Raw genomic sequence first — 11,048 nt, 5'->3', positions numbered from 1 at the left:
CTCCGTGGCGGGTGCAGAGCCGAGTCTGTCAGTCTGGGGGAGCTCTGGCTCAGGGGCACGCCGCGGGCGTCAGTGCTGGTACCAGGTCTCTACCCTAGCTGAGGGAGCGGTGGACAGTGCTGCCCGCAGCACAGCACCCCTGTAGTATCGCCGCCCCCGCCTCTCGCGCAGTGACTAGCAGCCCAGGCACGTGTGGAGGAGAGGGGGGGGGGAGCAGTGGCTCTACCCCTCGGTGCACACACAGGCTCGCGCTGAGGATCCAGAGCGCGTGCAACAGTCCGAGGAGCCGCCGTCTGCCGAGAGAGGAGAGCCCCGGGAGCCTGAGGCAGGAGCAGCCACAACTGCAGCGGGGGGAGATGCGCCCCTGGCAGGCAGGGGGCGCCCGCGGCTCACCCCGCTCGCACAGCTTCTCCCGACCCGGGCCGCGGCAGTGCCGAGAGGTAGGCAGCTATCCGCACAGACCCCGAGCCTTCCTGGCAGGGTCCCGGCAGGTGCATGAGCGCGGGGAGCGAGGCTGGGGACGTGGGGTGCATGCAGCAGGGCGAGCGGGACTGGGGTCGTGGGGGCACAAGGTTTGTAGTTTGGTGTGCAGGTAAAGCGATGTGTAAGGAACAGGTGTGTGTGCATTTGGTTTGTAACAGCTAGTGTGTGAGTAATTCAACGTCTAGATTTGGGTTTGGGGAGTATTTGTTTTGGTTAAGGGTTTTGGTACCGGGAGATATTTGGCTGGGAAGAGGTGTGCACTTTACATTGAAGTACGGAGGTATCACTGTGGATGGATACATGCACTTCGCTTCGGGGCTCGAGTTTTTCTAGAGTTTATTTTAGTTAAATGTTGGTCGTTTTGCAGAACGGTGGATGGGTGTATTTTGCTTCACTGACAGATGATTTGGTAGACACACCACACAGTTGTTTTGTTCCTGTTGGGTGGAGGGGTTGTGTGTGTGTGGTTGGGTGGGGGTAGGCGGGGGGGGGGGGGATGGGGGCGATGCCTTTATTTTATTTTTGAACCATGTATAAAGTAGGTGTTCGGTTAATGGGTAGTGGTGTTGGTGTGTTTTCGAAGGCAGAGAGATTGGGAAGTAGCAGGTGTATTTTGATGTACGGGTTTGAGTAGTGGTGAATGCGTGTATATTGTGTGAAGATGGGGTTGGGTAGGATAAGGGTCATGTATTTCGCTCTATGGTACCGTGATTATGTGAGCAGGTGCTTGCAGTTTGTTTTGGAGTTGCAGGTTAAAATCGAGTTCGGTGCATGCTTTTCACTTTTCTTGTCAGTTAGTTTTTGTAGAGCAGCGGGCATGATGTGAGTACTTTGCTTTGATTTGAATACATAGGATCATGATTGTTTTTCTTGCGAGGGTGTGAAAGGCATGAATAACGACGAATGTATTTACTTTTATTTTTACATGCAGGCGGAGGAGCTGTCTCTTCATTTGGGTTGGCTTGGGGGGCTGCATGGACTTTTCTTGGGTGGGAGAGTTGTAGGCAGGCACTATTCTGCTCAGGGTGTGACGAGTATGGTGAGGCACAGTTGTGTATATTTTGGTTTGGGGTGTATCATTTGGTATGCTTGTGTGGTATGATAGGTGGTGGTGTTTATTTGGTTTGCGTGGTGGAGAATTTACTTATGCGAGGGTGCACGTGTCTGTGGCTGTGCTTGATGAGGGATGGCTGAACATCACAATGGCTGAACTACCTGGCTTAAGAAATGTGTTGATATTTATGTAGAAAATGCTAAAAGTTAGTCCAATGCCCAACTGGACACAAAAGAGCTATACTATATCATTTAGATATTTGGCAAAGATCTAATAAATCCAGAATGCAAATGGTTTGATAAGAAGGAACACTGAGTACTTCAATGGTACAAGATAAATACAAGCATGTCAACTCTAATTGCTAGTAACCTGGGCACAGGCATCTCAATCACTGCCTCTAGAGCTGAACTCAGTTACTACAAGCTCACCAGGAAGTATGTGCGACTGAATGCCTGATGGGGCGAAAAAACTAAACGGTGAAAGAAGGTAGACATGTCACCCCACACCCTAAACAATGTTTTTCCATCATGGCTCGATTTATTCTAAAAGGTCTTCAGCTAAGACATTATTATGCATGATTATGTACCGAATGGGTAAACCATTAGTCACCATTTCAAGAGAAGGAGACACGAAATAGTTAAGGCCTGGTTGAGGCAGGATAGAAAGAACAACAACCATTTGAAGGCCTTAACTCTTTCCCTTGCACAAGAGAACAAAATCAGTTAACAACTAAACACACACCACAGTGTAGTTTTTGCCATATATGAATGTTTATTTCGCTCACTGAACTCAGACAATAGGTGTATTGCCGCCTTGGAATCACTAGGCATATCATTAAATATTAGCGTATTTTGTAGAATGTCGAAAGAGGGACAGCCAACCAGATTATTCAGAATTCAGTATGTGACTGCTGATTTTGGACTGCTCTTCCAGCACTGTAATAACACAGCGCCTCTGTTCTGTGTGTTATCACGAGAATAACTTTTCATGAGAGGCTTGATAGATGGGTGATGTGTTCACAAATGTGTCTAACTGTGTGATATCTGACCTTGCATTTAGTTATTAACTTTATATATGGACTAGTTTCCCTCTTTGCAAGGGCAATGAGTCAGGTGAGAGACAATAACAAGTAGGCTTGACCTGTTCTGAGGTTGCTTGTGGCCTGTAGCACAACATGGCGCCAAAGATTCTACAGTGGCACAGATGGTCATAATGAGAGCGAGGGAGGGCAGTAAACATTCTGGTGTTAACATACATTGATACTCAAATCAGCCACTTGTAGTTGGATGGTATGAACTCTGTCTGTTCCACAGGGACATCATTCAGCAACACTGTGCTGAGGTCTGCCTAGACGCGTAACTGCAGGGGCTCTTGGCACAGCCTTTGAGATGGAGTGGCGATAGCACGTAAGGCGGAAGCTGCCCGCACCTAATGTTTGATTGGCTCGCAGTTTAAGTGTTTTAACAAAGCCCTGAGTGGGCACGTGGGCGTTCGAGGTGCCCGCATGGGCTTCCACGGGCAGGAAACAGTTCCGAGTCCGAGTTACTTGATTGGCTGCCGTGACAGTGATCTCACCCAGTATTTCAAAACGCCTTTTATCGGCGCGGTTATTACAGGTGCACGGTGATTAGTAGAGCGGCTTCTTGCTCGGTGCATCATCTCGTGCCCTGAGGTCACGCTCGCGCCGCTGCGCTGATTCATGCTCGCATTAATAGGGTTGGTCCTGGCCTAGGGGCCGCGTGGTGAATGATGCCCCGCTGCCCTGGCTTCTGTAGGCGCTGTGCGGTGACAGCAGAGCAGGCGCTTTGAGCTCGGAGAGCTGCAGTCACATGGGGGCTGAAGACAAGGGCTCCTGCCCTGGACTCGATCCTACAGTCTGCAGCCGGTTGTCTGGACCCACTGAGCTCCGTCTGAGCGTAACGCGGATCTTCCTGATAAGATAAAGAACCAAACAGGTGGTGCACATCTGTTTCTCCACTGCAGTTTTAATATATGGAAAAAGCGCCAAAATAACACCATGTCACGCAATAACATGTTCAATTAGTGCATCACATCCCCGTGGACTGGCGCTGACAGGGGTGTGCTGAGTCACGAACTAGTTAACCCTTTCAAGGGAAGCGCTTTATGCGAGCAGAAACCGGTGAGACGTGGGCAGGCTGACATCAGACTGCAGGGTGTGCTGCACGGGACGCGGTTACGGTGTTTTATCTCTTGTATTCTCAAGGTCCCCACACTCATAATTCATGCAAATGAGCTAATTCCTCTCAGTGTTGAGGTTGGAAGCCAGTAATGAATGTAAAAAAACAAACTAAATCAAGCATTCAGTATATGAATAGAGGTAGTGGCAAACGGGGTATCAAAATGACTAGTAGCGGAAGGGCACGAAGCATTAATTGTAGCAGTGCCATAGTAGAACTGTCACTATTAAGGTAGTAGTTTTAATAGTAGTCTCAGCCATAGTAGTTGTATTGGTATTAGGCGTAATAATAAATAGGTGTAGAAGGTCACTCCAGTACCAGTCATCGAACAGCAGTATTAGTTGTGGTGCTGCCAGTGATCGTAATAGTACCTGTAGTAGTGCTTGTGGTAGCAGTAGTAGCACTTATCCATGTAATGGTAACAATGCTAGTAGTACTATCATTTCTACAACAGTAATGCTAATAGTATCAATATGTGTAATTATGCTAGTTTTGTTGAATGGAATATACTAGGTATATCAGCAACCCTCATATAAGCAGTATTAACGGTGGTAGTAATTTATTAGTGGTAGTAGTTATAGTATTACCGAGAGTAAAAGTAGTTGTTAATAGTAATGGTAGTCACAGGACTACTAGTAGTAATAATTAAAGAGAGAAGTGAATTATTGTGTGGCATAGACGGTGCTGGAACCAGGCGAGAACCCTGAAAGCAACGGGGCTGCGATTGGGGAGTTTTCAAGAATTGGCCCAGCATGAAAGAAGATATTGTAATTAATTGTGTAACATAAATCATATGTAGAACACGTCACCAAGCCTAAGTGTAGTACATTTCTACATAAGTATTCCGGTAGCGCTAACTACCCCTTCATCTTAGACATTGAGCGTGTGATGTCAACAGACCCCTCGAAAGGATGGCATTACAGGATCAGCTATCAGAAGATGACGGACCTGCTGTGGAACCTTTGTTTACTGCGTAAGAACACTCGTCAACAATGGCCTCCATGTGAATTGTTTCGACATTTCTATAGAAATGATGGAAAAGCACGGCAGGTGCCACCTAAGCATGTTTACCACCGTTCATTTATTGACACAGAGTAAACCTTTGTCCAAGGACAGAGGGCCTGTAATGGGAGCAGCACAATGCCAAATTTGATACTAAGCAAATGAAGGCTCTGTTCACACAAGCAGCCTAAACCATTATTTCATTGAAACAACCAAGAGCCACCTGCAAACTACACTCCTCCAGTTATCTGAAGATCATGTGCAGCGCCTGTTAGTAGAGTAAGACAGTACACAGTACCCTTGGGCGCCGAAAGAGTTGTCTTCTCTAGATGGCCAACTCATGCTGCTTTTCTTAGATTATTCAGAGGGTGTCAATATGTGACTGTGGCTTTAGTGGATTGGGAAGGTGAACTAAGCTGAGACCTGGTGTCACTAAGTGTATAGCAACCAAGGGGTCAGATAAGCCTCTGATCTAACGAATGTCAACCACTGTTGGCTCCAGGTACTCCCAAACTGATAGTGCGATGCAGAGCAGAACTGCCGCGTCCCCTAACGAAAAACGCGACTCTTATTCATTACGAATTCCTTATAAATCCGTATTCATTTGGTGATGACAGTTACTGGCCCACTGGCCACATCTAGATTGCGGGAAAGCCTGTGCAATCAGGTTTTTCTGAAGACACATTTCGCCTGGTAAAATCAGGCGATATTTATCAGGGGAAAAAGAAGCAGATTTAAGGGCAAAAAAGGAAGGAATCGATCTGAAACACAGTTTCTCACAGTTATTCCTCATTCCAGAAGTTAAAACCTGTAATCGTGTGGTAATATTGCACTCAGTAATTGCAATTCCATATAGTATGGGTGTCTAGCACGTGGCATTCCCAATGGAGTTTTTCCATAAAACTTGTAATGAGCTCACCTCCCCATTCTAGCATAGTACCCAGTAGTGGTATCAGTTTAAGACATTTAACTGTTGTAGAGAGCTCACCAAAAGGCTAGCATAGTTTTTCACTCATTTCAGTCATTTATTCACTATATGGCAGTCAGCGCAAACACTCTCATTGTGGTAGATAAGTCAAGTTCAACGTGTTATGTTATTTTTGCATTGTAATGCAGCAGCTTATGATTGCTTTCATGCATATGTTCTTCATCTGTGTAGCCAACACGCTGTAAAAGGAATAATTATGAGACTGTAGAACACACATCATTCACTTGCATTTTCATTTCCTGCTATTGACTTGCTTCCCTCCTCCCGGCTTTTCCGCCCTCCAGTTTCCTCAGAAACTCAGGTTTGCACATGAAGCCCTAGAGCTGAGTTTGTCAGGACTTGTGGACATTGCTGTGGTGTACATAGCGCACTGCAGTGCTCGCATTAGGTGATTTCTTATAACCCAGGGCCATTCTAAGAGGACAACATGTGCTTGGCTGAAGGTATGACACTACGTGGAGGTAGGCAGCCTCCTCCCTTCTGACTGCACTCCATACATGTTGATGGGCATCAGTGATGTGTGTGCTTCCGGTAAGCACCAGCTGAGTGAGCACAGGAGGCAGGTGTTGTGAGGGGTGAGGATGGCAAGTGGGTGGCTATTTCACCACCCACTTCCAGGACTTTGACCCACATCAACCTGCTATTGCTTCACAGCAGCTACAAATGGTATCATAGGGTGTTACTACAGCAGTAAATATTCTCTTCGAGGGTCCATTTACTTCTTCGGACTGGTGCTTCCTTCTGTAGATTCTGTGTCAATGGGGCACCAAAGGTCAAGCCAATCAGTACTCAGTTTTTTGTGCTACATTATGCAAAAATGAGTGTGGAACCTTCAGAAATGACTGTAAAACCCTCCTTAGTCGTTTGGTACACCATATCTATCACTCATCTTTAATCTCCAAAGAGATATCTTCAATTAACCTCTACAGCTATACTAAGATCACAAAGGGCAGATTTGCTCAAAACGAAGGAGCCATGACCAAGTGCCCCTCTGACGGTGCTCATATGAGACTCGTCATTTTCATATGACACCTGCAAAAAACTGGGTTGTTGGTCACCTGGGGCATGAGCCCTGGTCAAGCTGAACCTACAATCCTTATCAGGGTGAAGCATAAGCCAAGACTAAATTAACCTGTGCTCCACCCTCTGGTAGCTCAGTACAGAGCAGTCAGGCCTAACTTAGAGGCAATGTGTAAAGTATTTGTGCAATACTTCAAACAGAAATGAAGTGAAAACAACGCACAAAAGGATCCCACACAAGTTAGAAAAAAGAATAATTTTGAATAAATAAAACAAGAGCAAAATTACAAAATCCAACCAGTAGATCGGAACATATCCAATTCTGAAAAGTTTAGTGGAAATCGTGCCAAAAAGCACAAAGCGCCAACTGGGGATATCAGTTGCTCGGGACCGGGACAAAGTCACATGTTTAGGCTGACAATGAAGGAGTGCAGGTTGGTTAAAGGGACCCAGTTACCTCAGCAACGTATCCTAAATCCTGGTTTGCAGAGCATTGTGATTATCTGTGTCAAAGATGTGTCAAACAGACGAAGCACAGCCTGCTTCCGAGGTGCGACCAGGAGTCTTGAGTCATCATCAAGGATCCCCACAACAATGGCTTGCAATGCAAAGTCCGGCATTGAGGGTGTGTTATTCAGTCAGAGCAATGTGTCGGTTCTGAGGAGCTGCGAGGTTGCAATGTGGAGTCTGGCATCATCGTTGAGGCTGCCGTCAACGAGGGATGCAAAGCACTGCACCAAGGATGCATCACATACCTGTGGTTCCTAATAGAGGCTGCGGAGGCAATGCAGGTCTTTGCAACAGGTCCAATCCTCACAGCAGCGAGTTGCATCGCTTCTGCTCGGGGTTGCGTCGCACAGTAGAGGAGAGGCATCTGATCTGCTGTGTCCACAGAGGCTGGCAAAGCACCGCAGCCCACTTCCAAAGGTTCAAGACTGGTGTGGCGCCACTTGGCAGGGTTGACTCACAGATGACAGAGTCCAGATGTTGGGATCAATGTTGTGGGAGTCTTCTGTCCCTGAGGCTCAAGTCAGGAGGCCAGACAGCTAGTCCTTGGAATCACTCTGGGGTCCTGGGTTCAACAAGTGCAGGTCCAATCTTTCTCACCCAGGCAAGAGGGCAGCAGGTCAGCACAACAGTTCTTCAGAGCAGCAGTCCAGCAGAGTGATAGTCCTTTCAGCAGCACAGTCATCCTTCTTCCTGGCAGAGTATCAACAGGTTCAGAAGTGCACTGAAGAGGTGGTATTGAGGTCCTATATTTATACCCAGCTAGGCTTTCCTTGGAAGTGGGGAGAGGCTTCTTGAGGCATGCATTTGTAGTGTACAGGCATCCTGCCTTCTTTGCCATGACTTCAGACTAACTAACAGGAGCAATGTAGCATGTTGTGTGGAGGCAGGACATAGCCTATTCAAGTGTAAGTGGGGCTGTCATGTGCTCCTCCTTCCCATCCTGCCAGTGATGGCCCATCCAGGCACACCTAAGCTCCCTATTGTGTGTGGCTGTCTAGGAGGAATACACAGAGCCAAACTGTCAACTACACCAAGTCATGTGGCAAGAGACAGACTGCAGGCACCAAATGGCCAAGGCAGGAAAATACCAATGTTCTAAAAGTGGTGTTTTCAAAATTGTAATTTAAAATCCAACTTCACCATAAGTTAGGATTTTTCATTACAATGCCAAAGACACCAAACATGAATGGGTTGCCCGTCCCCCCTTGGAAGTTGCAGCTTATTACATATAATAAGATAACTTCAATCTTATTCTATGGGACAGGTATGCATTGCAGTAGTAAAATCAAATTTAAGAGTTTTTCACTGCCAGGACATATAACATTTAAAAGTACATGTCCCACTTTTCAAATACATTGCATCATGCACTCTGGGCTGTCCAGTCCCTACCCTAGTGGTAATTTACATTATTAAAAAGGAAGGTTTGGGCCTGGCAAAGAGTTTATTTTATCAGGTCGACAATGCAGTGTAAAACTGCACACACAGGCTGTAAGTGAAGGCCTGATACATGTTTGAAGGACTGCTTCAGTGGGAGGCACAATCAGTACTGTAGGCCCATCAGTAGCATTTAATTGACAGGCCCTGGGCACAGGTAATGCCGCTTTAATAGGGACTTACAAGTAAATTAAATATGCAGTATAAGAAAATTCGACCACATTTTAAGGGGAGAGCACAAACACTTTAACACTGGTGAGCAGTGGTAAAGTTCGCAGAGTCTTAACGCCAGCAAAACAGGAGGACTGATGGCAAAATGTTAGGGGGAAAACCGCACCAAGAATGCCAGATCTAACCACTCTGCAAAACCAAAGGTCTGCCAAGGCAATGTGGGAAACGTTTCACCTGGGAGATGTGGCCTAGATGTTAAGGTGCAGATACCAGAACCTTAAAGAAATGGGTTTAAACTCCTCCTTTGCTGGTTGTTGCACAACCTTGAGATTCTATACAAATCACTTTCTATGGATGTGACTGATGTTTTACATATGTGTCATCATGTAAATATTCATAATGACTTGTAAACCCCAACCAATCAGGAAATATTGCACTCTTGTAGTTTATCAGCTTATATGTTACAAACCCCCTTTTCCAGCACATCCCAGTCCCTGTACCCCAGTCACACTGTACTGTTCTATGTCCACACCTCAATTATCAGATTGCCTGAGAAACTCAAATTCTATTTGGCCCACTCGTCACACCGCAAGCGTGCCAGCTCCTTTCCTGGTCCCAGTTCCATTTAGCCAGGTAACATTGTCTCGCACACCCGGTGCTCCTATTTCTTTGATACTGCAGTGCAGTTCTCCTACTGTTCATCTGTACCACCCTACCTACAACTCGGAATGGACAGTTTTGCACAGGTCGCAGGCAATTTCCAGTGATATTTGTAATAATGAATAGGCTGAACGGCCATTGACACCAACTGAATATTGCATAAACAACACGCTGTACCAGTCACTCAGCGCAAATATTTATTCAAGACTGCTAAGAAAGGTTCTCGTGGTGCGTCATTTCCGGGCACATGTGCACTTCATGTGCTCTGGCCCAAGCCCTTCTCCTAAGGACTAAAATATGGCCGTGTCCACGCCACCACTGCTGCAGCTGAAAGTATGCCATGGATGCATGCTGTAATTTCAAAATGATTATGTACACAAGCATGTAGGAAGCCAAATGCCTTGGCTTATTGAGATATCGACAGAACAGAAGAACGATGTGCAAGCTAATGCTGACTGAATTGATTAACATGCTGTGCATTGATTCCTCTTGTAAAAATACAGATGCACAATATTCATTCTGGCTGTCAGTGCATGTTTGTGCCTGTGTTGCTTGGGACCACTGGTGCTACTTCACAACTGTTTGTTGTCTCCCCTGCAGAGTCCTACATTCTGCTGAACTGGGAGCCCCCCACATGTAAGCGCAGCCCCACTGGAGGGTATCACCCATTGTTTAACGCATGGGTCTGAAGCTCCTGTGAAGCAGGGGGAACCCCTCCCTCCAGGACCCCCGCATGTGAATGCCAATGAGATAAGGGAGTCTCAGGAGTCCCTCGTCATATTATATAAGTGCCATATTACATAAGTGCCATATTATATAGGTGGCCCTATCAATCAATGACTTACCCGCTCACCAGGCTGCTAGTTCGTGACAGTACTTGGCAGTTGCCATCCTTCCTGCTCGCCACTTTCACATAAGCGTGGACCCTCTGCAGAGAGAGCTTCACATTGCACAGCTGTTTTGAACCTTGAGCTGGAGCTCTGCACTAACTACAGAGAGAAGGCAAAGGGCTAGGAGCAGACATGTGTCACTGTTTCCCTCAATGCTGTGGCCAGGCTTGTGGCTAATGAAACGGGAAACATCCTTTACAACGCAACTTTTACAACGCACTACCAGTACGACGCAACTTTTACAACGAAAGTTATTACAACGAATTGCGCTGGAGGGTGCTCTAGGATAGGGAATAGTTTAATTACTATCCAACACCTTCCCTACTATCCACGGGGACTGGAGTTGGAATAGTAATTTAAACTATTCACTATCCAGCGCCCCCCAACGCAAGTCGTTGTAACGACTTGCGTTGTAAAACCTGCGTCGTAATGGCATGCGTTGTAAAAGCATGCGTTGTAGTGACATACATCCTAATGAAACAGCAAGGTTTATGCCTCCTGCTTGTTAGATGAAGAGCTAGGCAGCCTAAAGCGGATAATAGATGTCCTCCCTGATCAAGAGGAGACAGATCTACTGTGAGCCGACTGAGAACTGGGGAACTCCCTCAAAGGCAGAGTCTCACTCAAAAGAGGATCTG

At 46.5% G+C, this 11,048-nt stretch overlaps 1 protein-coding gene across 1 annotated transcript in view; it reads left to right on the top strand.

Annotated features, from left to right (window-relative positions):
• The first annotated feature begins 267 nt into the window (after positions 1 to 267).
• The window catches only part of MET (MET proto-oncogene, receptor tyrosine kinase), a 422,785-nt gene continuing 412,004 nt past the window's right edge, over positions 268 to 11,048 (top strand). Inside the window, exon 1 of the mRNA XM_078674354.1 lies at positions 268 to 440. Within this exon, the coding sequence (XP_078530480.1) occupies positions 357 to 440 (84 nt within the window). The 5' untranslated portion in view covers positions 268 to 356. The remainder of the gene's footprint in view (positions 441 to 11,048) is intronic.

This window comes from Lissotriton helveticus, chromosome 1_1 (genome assembly GCF_964261635.1).
Source record: "Lissotriton helveticus chromosome 1_1, aLisHel1.1, whole genome shotgun sequence".
In the NCBI taxonomy this organism is placed as follows: Eukaryota; Metazoa; Chordata; class Amphibia; order Caudata; family Salamandridae; genus Lissotriton; species Lissotriton helveticus.
This window is presented reverse-complemented; position numbering and strand designations above follow the sequence as displayed.